The sequence below is a fragment of the Cervus canadensis genome, chromosome 24, assembly GCF_019320065.1.
Source record: "Cervus canadensis isolate Bull #8, Minnesota chromosome 24, ASM1932006v1, whole genome shotgun sequence".
NCBI lineage: Eukaryota > Metazoa > Chordata > Mammalia > Artiodactyla > Cervidae > Cervus > Cervus canadensis.
The window spans coordinates 6,860,790-6,875,783 of NC_057409.1; the positions used below are offsets into that span (position 1 = coordinate 6,860,790).

Sequence of the window (14,994 nt, forward strand, 5' to 3'; positions counted from 1 at the left end):
TCTTCAGTAAACTGAGGCTACCAAACCCTCTTCATCAGATTATTGTGAGACTGAGATTCCTCATTTAAAAACACTTAGCCTAGGAACTTCCCTAGTGATCCAGTCACTAAGATTCCGCACCCCGAATGCAGGGGTCCTGGATTCAATCCCTGGTCAGGGAATTAGATTCCACATGCTGCAACTAAGAGATCCCCAGTGCCACAATGGAGATGGAAGATCCTGTGTGTCTCAACTAAGACGCACCACAGCCAAATAATTTAAAACACATAAATTAAAAAAAAAACACATAAATTATTTAAAATACATAAAAGCACTTAGCCCAGTGCCTGGAACATAGTAACATCTCAATAAATGCCAATCGACTCATGACCAAAGCACATAGTAGGTCTACCTACCTAAAGTTGCCTCAATTAATCTCTCTTCCATGACCTTGATGATTCCTTTCATTGTACCACCAGTAATCATCAACTTTCTTTCTTCATTGGCTCTATTCCCAGCAGAATGTAGAATGTGAGACCCATTAGACAGGTGCAGAGTCTCATTTATGGCTGGACATCCAGGATATAGCACAGAGCCTAGCATGTACTGGTGAGATGGATGGATGAATGAATGAATGAATGAATGGTGAACACCTTGTCTTGTAAATATTAAATGAAGACACATTCAATCATTACAATTCCTTTTATTCCATCTGTAGCCCCAAATAATTGCATCAGAATTCTTATGCATCCTCCTTGCCATCAACAATTTTTCCTGCCTACTGCTTTAAGCCCCTTTGGTAGGAATCCAGCCTCCTTAATAATGTAAAACATGGTATCCTGGGATCTTCAAAAGCATGGGGCTGAATCCTTGCTGGAGCTGATGGACTGTAGGACATCAGCCCTATGCCTGGCACATAGTAAGGGAATTTCCCCCTCCTCCCGCCTGCTCTGTTTATTATTTATTCTAGGGTTCGGGTGGTAGAGGAGACAAAGGGGCTGAATTGAGGGATGGCTGGGAACAATTTGGGGAGTTATAAAATCTTTGTGAATATCTTCCTTTTTCTCGGAGTTGGATTAGGTTGGCACACTGCCTGCTTCCAGTGGTACCACCAAAAAGGACTTAGCAAGACCAACAGAATTCTCTGAAGATTCTGCATCTCAAGCGATCCCAGCCTCCTCTGTATTCCCCAGGTCCCTAGGAGACACTGTGATTGTGAGTGGGGATTATCAGGGTGTCAAGAGAGGGCCATTGCCCCAGTAATAAGATGCTCTGAACTGGAGGCTTGTCAGTTACCTCTGCAAGAGGTGGATAGACATCCTTGATCCTCATCACATTTTAATTCTTGGCCCTCTGTGGGAAGGGTGACCTTCGGGTATAGCTCTAGAACCAAGGAGGCCCCTAACAAGCAGGAAGAAGGGCTGGCCAGCTATCCCATCTGATATCCTGAGATCCCAGGAGAATGATCCATTCTTCCTAGATCTCCTCCAGGCCCCTCATTGCTGAGCATAAAAGCTCCACCTGGCTCCTGGGGTCTCTGGAGAATTCAGGCATGAAGCTGTTGGATTGGGAAGGTGGTTCTGACTTGCACTGAGCCTGTCCCAGGCCTCCTGCCTCCTGCCCCCTGCCCACCTTGCACCCTTCACAGGGCCTGGCTGCCCAACAGACTGTCATCAGGTCATGCAGACAGGCATGACCAGGCTGCCTTCCAGAGGTCAGTACCAACACTCCGTGGAAAGGGCTAAGTGTCCAGGCCTCTAGGGCTGGTTCAAGTCAGATGAGAGGATCAAGGCCACTCATCCTCCTCCAGGGAGTGAAATGACTTCTGACTTGACTTATTTCACACTGTGAAAGTGATCACATCAGTGATCAGAGCTCATCAGGCCAGGATAGCTCTCTGGAATCTAGCCCCGGGGTGGTTTTCACGTCAGCCTCTGTCTCAGTGACTGAGGACCTGGGGATGTCTCCTTTTCCTTCTGGCCCAAGGCCCCTCATGCACTTCTTCCAGTGGGCCAGACGGTGGTGGGCAGAGGACCGGATCTCCCCACTCCGCAGGGCATAGATAATGGGGTTGACCATGGAGTTGACAAGGCAGAGCAAGGAGCAGAAGGCGAAGACCTTCCTGACCTGGTCGCTTAGCCTGGCAGCCAGGCTGTAGACCATGAGGGCCAGTACCGGGAACCAGAATATGAAGAGCACAGCCAGCAGCATCCCCAGGGTCTTGGCCAACCGCACATCCAACCTCATCCGGGCCATTCCAGACAGATGTCTGTCCCGGTGCTCAGCCAAGCTGGCTACGTGCTGATGGGCCTTCCACAGGACATGCGAGTAGGTGTAGATGATGCCCGAGAAGAGGACGGCAATGAACAGGAGCCAGCTCAGCAGATAGTCATTGGGGATCAGGGGGAAAAGCTCAGAGCAGGGCCTGGGACAGCAGGTCCATCCCATGAGGGGCAGGTAGGACACCAGTGCGCCGAGCACCCACATGATGCCCAGGGTCACCAGTGCCCTCCTGCGGGTGAGTAGAGCTTTGTAGGTAGGCGGGTAGCGCAGACAGAGGTAGCGGTCGATGGCAGTCAGCAGCAGGCTGCCTAGGGAGGCCGTGAAGGTCAGAGTCACGCTGCCGATCTTCAGCAGGAAGACAGCTTTGGAATCCACGCCATCGAAGACGTGGAAATGTATAAAGCTGGAAGCAAAGACCACACTGGCCAGAAAGTCGGCCCCAGCCAAGCTGCCAATGAACAGGTAGGAGGGCTTCTTGCGGAGCCGGTGTGAGGACACGATGAGGTAGAGAACAACCAGGTTCTCCAGGGCACTCAGCAGGCCCAGGAGGGTGCACAGAACTGCGATAGCGATCTTTTGGGGACCGCTCAGGATCATGTACTCCTTCATGGGGTTGAAATTCAAGCCATCGATGGAGCCATTGGCTTCCTCTATCTTCAGGCATATCTCCATGGGGTGGGTCCCTGGGCTTCTGCTGGGCTTGCCAAGAAGTCTTTGCTGTAGCACAAGAAGAAAAGATGAGCTTTTTTAAATCAGTGCAATGACCTCACATGATCACTGACTCTAGCCAAACTCTTCACCCGTGTGGCTGGATCATATTTGCTGCTCTCTGTGGCATCCCTAGTGTCTCAGACTGTAAAGAATCTGCCTGCTGGAGAAGGAAGTGGCAACCCACTCCAGTATTCTTGCCTGGAAAAATCCATAGACAGAGGAGCCTGGCGGGCTGCAGTCCATGGGGTTACATGACTGAGCATGGGTACACGAGGGTGGAGGGAGACGGGTTGGTAGCAATAAAGTGGTAGAACTAAAAAAAAAAAAAGAATCTGCCCGTGATGCGGGAGACCTAGGTTCCATCCCTGGGTGGGGAAGATCCCCTGGAGAAGAGCAAGGCAACTCACTCCAGTATTCTTGCCTGGAGAATCCCATGGACAGAGGCGCCTGGCGGGCTACAGTCCACGGGGTTGCAAAGAGTCGGACACGACTTTGTGGCCCACACTTTCACTTTGTCACTTTCTCTCTATTTTACCCTTTCTCCATCCTAGTGAGGATGTACTAGGTCTGTACTGGTTGCCTTAGGAGAGGCATGTGGGAATTCAAGAAGTTGAAAAAGTGAAAAAAGTGAAGTCAGTCATGTATGACTCTTTGCGACCCCATGGACTGTAACCTACCAGACTCCTGTCCATGGGATTTTCCAGGCAAGAGTATTCCAGGCAAGGTTGCCATTGCCTTCTCCAGGGGATCTTCCCCACCCAGGGATCAAACCCAGTTCTCCCACATTGCAGGCAGACACTTTACCATCTGAGCCACCAGGAAAGTACATCAAGAAGCCAAGATGGCCTGCAAACCATATGATCTCACATATATGTGGAACTAAAAAAAACCCAAAAACTAATTCAAAGATATAGAGACTAGCTTGGTGGTTGCCAGAGGCAGGGATTGGTGGGAGGGTGGTGTGGATGAAATGCCTGAAGGTAGTCAAAGGTACAAGCTTTCAATTATAAAAAAGTCTTGGGGATAGTTACTAATACTGTATTTGAAAGTTGCTAAGAGAATAGATCTTGAAATTGCTCATCATAAGAAAGAAACTGCAACTGTGTAATAATGATGTTAATGATTTATTATGGTGATCATCTCCTAATACGTACAAATATCAAATCATTATGTTGTACACCTGGAAATAGTATTGTGTCACATGAGAATTATACCTCAATAAAGTAAAATAAGAAATAAAAGTGACCTGCAAGCTTTTTGGCTTTAAGCAAAAAACTACGCTAAAGACTTCGTTTTGAAAGTATGGAACTCTTCTAAGGGTCAGAAACTGAAAGGAGGGCTTCCCTGGTGGCTCAGAGGTAAAGAACCCGCCTGCCAATGCCGGAGACATGGATTCAATCCCTGATCTGGGAAGATCCCCCATGCTGGGGAGTAGCTAAGCCTATGGTCCACAACTAGAGCCTCTGCTCTAGAGCCTGCGAGCTACAACTGCTGAAGCCTGCACGCCCTAGAGCCCATGCTCCGCAGCAAGAGAAGCCGCCGCAATGAAAAGCCCATGCGCTGAAACTAGAGAGGAGCCCCATTCTCCACAACTAGAGAAAAGCCTGCAGAGCAATGAAGACCCAGAAGAACCAAAAATAAATAAAGTTATATTAAAAAAAACTGAAAGGAAATCAAAACCAAGAAAAAAAAATGGAATCCAGAGTGATAAAGTGGAGGGTTTTTTGCATTTGTGTTTTATTTTGTTTTGTTTGCCAGTTTTGGTAAGTAAGATGCTGAAGGTTTAACAACATTTTAGGGATGGTTAGACAAGACTTGGGTTTCACACCAGTAGAAATGCCAGATAAAATATAGGAGTCCAGATAAATTTGAATGTCAGGTAATGAATCATCTTTAGTATAAGTGTGTCCTAAGTATTGAGAAAAACAAACAGGGCACCCAAATATTGTAAGCGTGAATTTCTCTAGAGGGATATACTCTCTTATCCAGGTCACACAAGATTTCCACATATAACGGCCCAAGGAATTTGAGCTCATGATGCAGAATTACAAAAAGCACAAGTAAATATGAAGAAGAGTTAGCAGAAATGTCATACGGCAGAATTAGACTTCCAAGAACTTCATATAACTCTTTGGTTTATGTTATAGAATATATATATAAGCTTTTTCTTTTTCTTGCAGAACGAAATCTTAGTTCTTGGACCAGGGATTGAACCCATACCTCCTGCACTGGAAGCATGGAATCTTAACCACTGGACTGCCAGGGAAATCTGAATATGTTTAATATGATTAAACAATAAGGAATCAAAACCATGATTACTTAATGAAAGGCTAGGCAGATTTGAAGAAGAATCAAGTAGAATTTCTGGAAGTGAAAAATGAAGTCATTGAAAACGGAAAGCCTTAAGAGGAGGTGAAAGAGCAGAAGAGATTAGCCAGCCAAAAAGCTCTGATCTAGAAAGTGGATCTGAGGAAATTTCTCAAAAGGCTGCACAAGGAGATAGAGAGATGGGAAATATGGAAGAATGGTTAAGAGACAGGAAGGAGCGAAAGAAAAGGTTTAAAATATATCTAATTGGAGTTTCAGAAGAGAAGAATAGAAATTGGTGGAGGGCATTGGGAAGGTCATAGTCAAAGAGATGCTAGTAGAGAATTGCCCAAAATTCTCCTGGACAGTAAACTTCGAGCAGGTTTTTGTTTTTTTTTTTTACTGTAGTTGATTTATAATGTTGTGTTAGTTCCAGGTATACAACAAAGTGATTAAGTGTATATATGTGTGTACATATATATGTATATATATATACTTTTTTTCTAGATTCTTTTCCATTATAGGTTATTATAGAATATTGAATATACCTGCCTATGCTATACAATGAAAAAAGAAAAAAAAATTGCCAGTTGCTCAGTCCTGTCCTGATTCTTTGTGACCCCATGGACTGTAGCCTGCCAGGTTCCTCTGTCCATGGAATTCTCCAGGCAAGAATTCTGGACTGGGTTGCGATGCCCTTCTCCAGGAAATAAATAAAAGTCAATAGTCTTTTATAATAAAACTTCAGAATACCAAAGACAAAGAGAAAAAAATTAAAAACAATCAGAGATTAAAAAAACACAATACCTGCAAAGGAATCACAATGAAATTTAAAAGCAGATTGGCCAAGAGCAGTAATGATAGCCAGAAGATAGATGGCAAAAAGCTAGCTGTCACTCAAAATAATACAAACAGAGTTATTCACTAACAGACCTTCACTGAAGGAAATCTAAAGGATATGCCATCAGAAGAAGGAAATTCTCCATAGAGGGAAGGACAGAAAGGCAAGAAGGAATTGTGAACAAATAAGTGGATAAATGTATGAGTAAATAAAAACAAATGTCTGTATAAAGCAATAATAATATAATAATAATAGTGACTGAGACTGATTTGGAGGGTATAAAAACAGAGTGTAAGTAAAATTGTGAATGACAGTAACATAAGCCAAGAGAGAGGAATAGAGTTGAAGCTTTATTTAGGAAGTGAGTAACGGTATTGCACTGTGGTGCTGGAGAAGACTCTTGAGAGTCTGTTGAACTGCAAGGAGATCCAACCAGTCAATCCTAAAGGAAATCAATTCTGAATATTCATTATAAGGACTGGAGCTGAAGCTGAAACTCCAATACTTTGGCCACCTGATGCGAAGAGCCAACTCATTGGCAAAGACTCTGATGATGGGAAAGATTGAAGGCAGGAGGAGAAGGGGATGACAGAGGACGAGATGGTCGGACAGCATCACTGACTATTGAGCAGACGCTTTAACCTCATGTCAGCATCACTGACATGAATTTGAGCAAGCTTCAGGGGATGGCAAAGGACAGAGAAGCCTGGCATGCTGCAGTCCATGGGGTCACAAAGAGGCAGACACGACTGAGTGACTGAACAACAACAAACGGAAATGATCTAATTTAGACTTTTTTTTTTTTTTTTAAATTTTTTTTATTAGTTGGAGGTAATTTAGACTTTTAAAAATCAGGCATCAGGACTTCACTGGTGGGTTCAGTGGTTAAGACTTCACCTTCCAATGAAGCAGGGCAGGTTCAGTCCCTTGTTGGGAAGCTAAGATCCCACAAGCTTTATCGGCCAAAGGGCCAGATATAAACAATAGAAGCAACATTGTAACAAATTCAATAAAGACTTTTTAAATGGTCCAATAAACTTTAAAAAAAATCAGGCATCATCATGGCAACTAAGAATGGGCACTTACCAAGAGCATTGCCAATGAATGAACAACAAAGGCATTTGCCATCTGCCTCTACGATTGAGCCCCTGCTGCTATAGCTGTTGACCTTCAACAACCTCTGCGGGAGTTCAGCGTGGAGTGAGGCGCTCTGTGCTCCAGGGAATCTGGTGGGACAGGTCTCTAGATAGTTGGATGTTTTTAGGAATGGATTTTATGATCTCAATCCTTGTATCTCCTCATATCTTGAGAAGTACTAAATCCCTTCATGGTGACATCAGATAGATCCTCATAGCTAACAAAAAACCTTTTGCAAAATGAGTGCTTCATGGTATTGAACTCCTCCTTCTCTAGAACCTAACTCGGCTTTGAATCTAGCGATGTCTCAGCTGTTAGTTTGGGCTTCCCTGATGGCTCAGAGGTTAAAGTGTCTGCCTCCAATGCGGGAGACCTGGGTTCGATCCCTGGGTTCGACCCCTCGGTCCAGAAGATCCCCTGGAGAAGGAAATGACAACCCACTTCAGTATTCTTGCCTGCAGAATCCCATGGACCGAGGAGCCTGGTAGGCTAGATAGAGTCCATGGGGTCGCTTCTCCAAAACCTTATATATTGACTTTCCCCCGCTGCCGCTTTGGAGAAGTCTCTCAGAGCTATCTGAGATGCTGCCTCCCGGGCTGCAGTCCTCATTTTGTCCCAAATAAAACTTAACTCACAACTCTCAAGTTGTATGTCTTTTTTAGTCAACAGTTATGGCAACCACGAAGGGACCCAGAGTGGACTTCCTTCCTTCGACTGGACTCCACCAGGAACCGGAGCTTTGGTACCAGCAGTGTCCCGTTGCGTCCATCCACCTCCTCAGGGAGTGCAGACGAATTTGGGTAAGTCTCTACTAGTTCTCAAATCTCCTGTATTGGCTGAGATTCTGAGTTTTATTTGGCGGTGGAGGAGGTTACCTGCCCCCTTCCAGTAGGAAAGATACTGGCAGGGGGCCCTGATGGAACATCCGGGGCATACCCACTCATGTTCTAGACACGAGTGGGGCTTGGTTGAAAGATACCGAGAAATCCCCACCCAGGCAAAAGATACCAGGTGGGGGGCTGGCTGAAACATGCCGGGGGAATTACCCACCCAGTGGAAAGGTACTGGGTAGGGGGGCTCGAATGGGGAAAAAAATCCAGGAACACCTAGGACTCAGCTGAAAGACGCTGAGGTTGCCCCATTGTAGGGGACTGAATGCTCTTAGCTAAGTGGTTAAGTAAGAGGCTGATCTGACACTTTTCCTCAGTTCGACTGCCATTATAGAATTTGTCAGGATAAAAGTGAGGAGACCAGATGAGAGCTTCGCTCCGAAGAAAAGGGACAAGACTCCTCCCGGCCAGTTTGGGTTTTCTCAGGTGACTGAGAAATTTACGGGAGTGGTGGAGGCCTAGTCCTCATACTGTGCAGTGGTCCCATAGGGAACTCCACTCGTTAATTAAAATACTTGCTCATCCGGGGGGCGCACATAAGAACTGGCCATTCAGCGACCTGAGCAGCCACGGTGGTCTTCGATTGCCGGAGGCAGAATCCGAGACACGTAAGACGAGCTGAAACGGCTCTGGGGTGACTCCTGGAGGAGTTAATCTTACAAGCAGCACATGGGCCCACTACCCAAGTTCGCTAGTGATTTTTATCCCTGACAAATTCAGCTTAAAATGGGAAACGGAATCTCTCAAAAACAGAAACAGAGGGGTGTTAGAAAACCAGCCTCTGACTAACACGCCAGCCAGATTCATGTACAATACCTATGGAGCTCATACTTGCAAGAACCTAGTTAATTAAAAAAATTATACTAAAAGAGATCTCAACCTAAAATGGCCAAATTGGGGTTCTTTTGATATTTCAAAATTGATATTTTTGCATGCACAATTAGAAAAGGCCGGCCAGGCTTACTTTGACTGGTATCTAAAAGAGGAAATGATAGAGTAACTTCTTCACAGGAAACCAACAAGAAATTGCTTGAAACTATCAGAACTGAAAAAGGCTGCTAGCACTGACTCTGCCGTCGCAGGTCTAGTGTAACCGGGAAGTCACGTTTGGCATTTATGCCATTTGGCTTTTGATTTCTGGGCATCGCTTTGCCTTTTTTTTCAGAGTGTGACTCCTGGCGGGTGGAGTTCTGGTTTGGTTTGGTTTGAGTGCGCAGACATGTGGTACATACTGCTCCAGCTAATACGGGAATTGCTCACTCTAAGGTTCCACACTCCCCCTGGGAACCCCTTGGAAAGACAAAATTTTTTTTGACTAGTCAATCTATAGCTATAACAAGAAAAATGTCCTAAAAATATTAGATCTTTACTGACAATAGGATAGGAAAATGAACTAAGGTTCCCTTATGTCCAGGACTTCCTCCTGTAATCAACAGCCCGGGGCTGATCAAACTAAGACCCCCACTTCCCTAGAGGGACAATCCCTGCTGAGACCAATCTGCACTTGTTATAAGGGCCAATTTGAGCACTATCTGGTCTAAATTCTGGCTATAAAACTATGATCACAGAAAAATACTATTTTTGACAATGTGGTCACAATATTCTTTAGACTCCGGAGAAAGCTTGAGGAAAAAAATTGTCTTTTTAAGAATTCTTGCCCTGAGGAAATAACTCCTCCTATACCTTTAGACCAGAGCTCTCTGGATCACTCTAGACCATCTCTAATTTCTGAAACCAAAAGGGGAAAAAAAGAAAAATGGGAACAAAGCCTTTTAAAATCTTATTCCAACCTTTTTTTTTTTACAACTAGTATTCATAACTGAGTTTGGGAATTTAGCAGAATATTTTCATTGTACGTAGGTTTAATATAAGTTAAATATTATTATATCTGTTACATGTTTGTCAACAAGGAAATTACCTTGAGTGAAGAAACTTCTAAAAAAATGTTAAGAATAATTATTCTTTAGGAATGTCTGTCTAAAATAGTCTGTCCAGATTGGGGTAACTTGAACTTCTAAGGGTTGTGCTAAATTAAGTGTTGGAAGTGTATTGAGTGTATTGAATAGCTAAGTCATTTCCAAATAAAATAAGATTTTGAAACATTTACAACTGAACACTAATTTCCTCTTACAGAGAAACTAAAGAGTTCTGGGATTAAAAATGAATGATGTTTGGGGCCATCCTAAAATGTTCTCTCTAAGAAAGCAAAGGTTTTAGAAATTATCACTGGTATTTATGGTCACCAATCTATAAAATGCTAATATAAAAGTCAGTTCTTGGTTGCTTAAGGGAAGTAGGAAGTGCATTTTCAGTAAAGAAGGTATGAGGAATGGAACTGCATTTTGTGAAGGGAAAAGGAAGTAAGTCTGACTTACAGGTGGCTTTTTAGGATGGAAGAACACAGTAATGGATATAAGAAGTGATAAGGTTTGTGAAAAGTGAGCCATAAAGAAAGAGTTTTGTACATAGTCAGGAATAAGTTTTTCTTTCTCTCTTAAATGATCTGTTCTAAAATCTTTTATCATTACTTTGACTAAGTGACTAGCTACTGTTTCACAATGAAAATTCTATCTGACTGAGTTCTAAACCTTTTTGTTGACAAAACTTCCTAAATCATTCTAATGAAAAAGATTTCTAGCTAACTTCTGGATTCTTCAGAGGGCCCCTGAAACATCCCAAAGAGAGATATTACACTAATTTGGCTCATTTTGTATACAGAATTACATGGGGGAATGTTGTCATGTGAGTAATAAGTCTCAGGTTATATTGTATGGTAAATGTTACTAATATAGATATCCTAGAAACTGTATGGAGTTCCTAAAATTCTGATATGCTTGGGTAAAATGTTATCAGGCATAATTCTAGTTACTATCTCTTTATTGTCATAGCATTAACCAAGTTTTGCCTCTTCAAGAAGATTTATAAAAAGGACTCTTGAGTAAATACCAGTTTCTGAACTGAGTAAGGATTCTAATAGAAAACCTGCTGACTTCACAAAAGGACTGAATGAACTGGTAAATATGCTTATAACTTTTATGGTTTCTATCTGAAAAATTACTGATTTGAATCTGTGTTTTCCAGGTGTAATAAAAAAAAAACTTCCCTCAAACTAATTATGGCAGTAATTTGGTAAAGTTATATTTTATAAACAAATTGAAACATTTATCTTTTCTCTCTGTCTGAACCCTCCAGAGATTGGAAGCTCTTAGTTTCCAGTAACTTTATCAGATAAGTCAGGAAGGTTATCTCAATAACAGGTACAGAAATCTCAAGGGATTTTGGAGACCTTGAGAAGGGAGGAATTTACTTAGATCTGTTAGGCAAAATCTGTGATAAGCCTTTGGCATGACTTTCCTTGTCCTGAAAGATTTTATTTTAAAAGTTCAGTCTGAGACTATGAAAGTCTCAGCAAAGCAAAAAAGTCTATGATTAATTTTGGTTATATAAATCATGCCAAGTTTATTGAGACCAGACCTATATTACAAACAGGTCTTAATTAGGTTATGTTTGGTAAAAATGATGGTGATTTTAGGGAGAAGGGGCTTCCATGGTGGCTTAGATGGTAAAGTGTCTGCCTGCAATGTGGGAGATCCAGGTTCGATCCCTGGATTGGGAAGATCCCCCTGGAGAAGGAAATGGCAACCCACTCCAGTACTCTTGCCTGAAAAATTTCATGGACAGAGGAGCCTGGCTACAGTCCTTGGGATCACAGAGTCGGACACGACTGAGTGACTTCACTTTCTTTCTTTAGGGAGAAAGAGATGTTTCAATGAATGTTAAATCCCCATTTGTTAATGGAGGTCTGTATCTACTAAGACTCATTTCCTGGATAGTTCTTTGCTGTTAGGGTATAGTAATGTAAAATTTAATTGAATTATTGAAGGACACTCTAGGGCTGTTTCTGAAGCTTATCTCAGTAAGTAATCTGTCTTTGGATGAAGATCAGATGCCTCACACATGACCTGCAAACAAGACTGGAAGAAGACATAATTTAAGGTACTCTCTCTAACCTGGATGGAAGGGCCTTTCTATCAGGTACTCTTAACTAGCTCATGCCTAATGAAATTGAAAGGAAATTGACTCAGGTTAACTCCCACTTCCAAAGGCCCCTAAGCTGGACTGGTCTATAGAGAGGCCTACTGACTTCAAACTCACCTTAAAACGATGTTTAAACAGAGGAAACTACACTACACCAGGACAAGAAGAAGATGACATCAGAAGCAGACAGCTTGCCCAAGATGCTGACTTGTGTGATCATTTATAACGTTTTCTTGATTCCCTGAACTTAGACCTATTAATCAAATGTTTTCTATCATGGACACAATTCTATGCTAGTTTAAAACTCAATCCAATTGTTGGTTTGTGGCCAATTACCTGTGCCTAGTACTTCTGGGTTACCTTGGTGGATTTCTGTTCTCTAGGGCTCTGATTGGATACCCCCTAGGAAATTTATTTTAGATAAGTGTTCAGTCCTATTCTATCTATTCATAATATTACTAGATGGGATCCTCTTACCTGGCCAATTAATAATACCTGCTCTGATGCTGGCCATAGATTTAAGTTTTCTCTTAGGGTCATTTAAACTCAATCGAGTGATGAGCTAAGTCTCAAAAAATTAACTTCTCATCTATTAAAAGGAAAACTGCCACAATTATGGGGAGGATGTACATGGTTAACACCAGGCTATGGTCATTTAAGTTTAAAGGCTCCTCTATGTTGGGAATGGTTAAATCATACTAAAAATGATCAACCTGGTAATTATGAGACAAGGCTGGGTGCTTTATGAACTATGCCTGTTATTACCCTTAAAGAGCGTGATTAGTATGGAACTCAGTGGATTTGTAGCACTAATTTATGGCCTTGACATCTACAGGGATGGATACGAAGGTGTAGCCTGGAATTCCTATGAATTTAAGGTCATACTTGTTAACAAATTAGAGGTAACCCCAACCAATCTATCATTGGTATGATCCCAGTGGGTCAAAGATCTGTGTTCTACTAGTATGACCATTTATCAGCTTTTGTATGTGTGTGTGTGTGCCTTCAACAGGGTTGGAGGATGTAATTGGTCATATCTAAGCCTTAACAGCTTTCATAAGCTTTAAATGATAGTAATTGGGCTATTAGCCTATTGAATTCTGAGCTCTCTATGATGAGAAACGAAGTGCTACACAACTTCAAGGCCTTACAGCATCTCAGGGAGATGTCTATACTGTAATTCAAAGTGAATGCTGTATTTTCATACCTGGTAAATCCTTCAATGTAACACATTTGATGACCCAAATGAAAAATCAGATTTCTGCTTTAAGAGACCCATTCCCTAGTCTTGACGATCTTAAAAAAAAAGAAACTGGTTTGGTGTGGGAGACTCATGGCTAAAATATTTACTTTTAATTCCACTAATGTTATTAACTATACCATTTGTATTTTGCTTGTTTCACAAGATTATTATTTCTTGTATAATAAGTGTAGGACTGAGCCTCCAACGAAAATGATGACTAGACTTGAAGCAGTTGATCAAATGTGTAGCTTGATATATAATCAATGATTATAATAGTGTAACTCTAGGTATGAAAAGATGCAATGAGAGGAAATACTTTCTTGGACCATAACTAGAAGACAGGTGTCCAGAGATCTTTGACTATTAAGACCTAGTCCAGTAACAGCACATTGAATGTCTTATCAACAAACACCTTCAGAACTGGGAACGAGCCTTCCTAGCAACACGGGACAAAATGGTCATGAAATGCCCCCCAAAGTATGGTCAGATTTATGACCACAAGGGGGCCAGGTCAACTACAAATTGTCACTTACCAAGAGCATTGCCAGTGAATGAACAACAAAGGCATTTGCCACCTGCCTCTGTGGAGATTGAACCCCTGCTGGTATAGCTGTTGACCTTCAACAACCCCTGAGGAAGTTCATCGTGGAGTGAGGCACTCTCTGCTCCAGGGAATCTGGTGGGACAGGTCTTTAGATAGTTGGATGTTTTTAGGAACAGATTTTATCAATTTTTACAATTTTAACAATTTTATCAATCCTTATATCTCCTCATATCTAGAGAAGCACTAAATCCCTTCATGGTGACATCAGATCCTCATGACTAACAAAAACCCTTTTGTAAAATGAATACTCCATGGTATTGAACTCCCCTTTCACCAAAACCTTATATATCGACTTTCCCCCACTGCCACTTTGGAGGAGTCTCTCAGAGCTATCTGAGATGCTGCCTCCTGGACTGTGGTCCTCATTTTCCCCCAAACAAAACTTAACTCACAACTCTCAATCTATACATCTTTTTTTAGTCGATACCAGCAGCGCAGGAAAAAATGGTCATGAAATGGCCCCCAAAGCATGGTCGGATTTATGACCACAAGGGGTCAACTACAAACTGGCAGTTACCAAAGGCACTGCCAACGAGTGAACAACAAAGGCATTTGCTATCCTCTTCTATGGAGATTGAACTTCACACTGCTGCAGCTGTTGACTTCAGCTGCGGGAGTTCAGGGTGGAGTGAGGCGCTCTGTGCTCCAGGGAATCTGGTGGGACAGGTCTTTAGATAGTTGGATGTTTTCAGAAATGGGTTTTATGATCTCCATCCTTGCATCTCCTCATATCTGGAGAAGCACTAAATTCCCTCAGAGTGACAGATCCTCATGATTAGCAAAAAACCTTTTGTAGAATGAGTACTTCATGGTATTCAACTGCCCCTTCACCAAAACCTTATGTATTGACTTTTCCCAACTGTGGCTTCGGAGCAGATTCTCAGAGCTATCTGAGATGCTGCCTCCTGGGCTGCAATCCTCATTTCCCCGCAAATAAAACTTAACTTGCAACTCTCAAGTT

At 42.5% G+C, this 14,994-nt stretch overlaps 1 protein-coding gene across 5 annotated transcripts in view; it reads right to left on the reverse strand.

The window, feature by feature from the left end:
• Positions 1 to 662: 662 nt before the first annotated feature.
• CNR2 (cannabinoid receptor 2) overlaps positions 663 to 14,994 on the reverse strand; it is a 33,718-nt gene continuing 19,386 nt past the window's right edge. For 4 of the 5 annotated variants that reach the window (XM_043446023.1, XM_043446021.1, XM_043446022.1 and 1 more), the window contains one exon: positions 663 to 2,979. In XM_043446023.1, the coding sequence (XP_043301958.1) occupies positions 1,849 to 2,934 (1,086 nt within the window). In that variant the 5' untranslated portion in view covers positions 2,935 to 2,979 and the 3' untranslated portion in view covers positions 663 to 1,848. Of the gene's footprint in view, positions 2,980 to 7,207; positions 7,241 to 14,994 lie in introns of those variants that run through there. The other variant, XM_043446020.1, reaches the window with a different exon arrangement.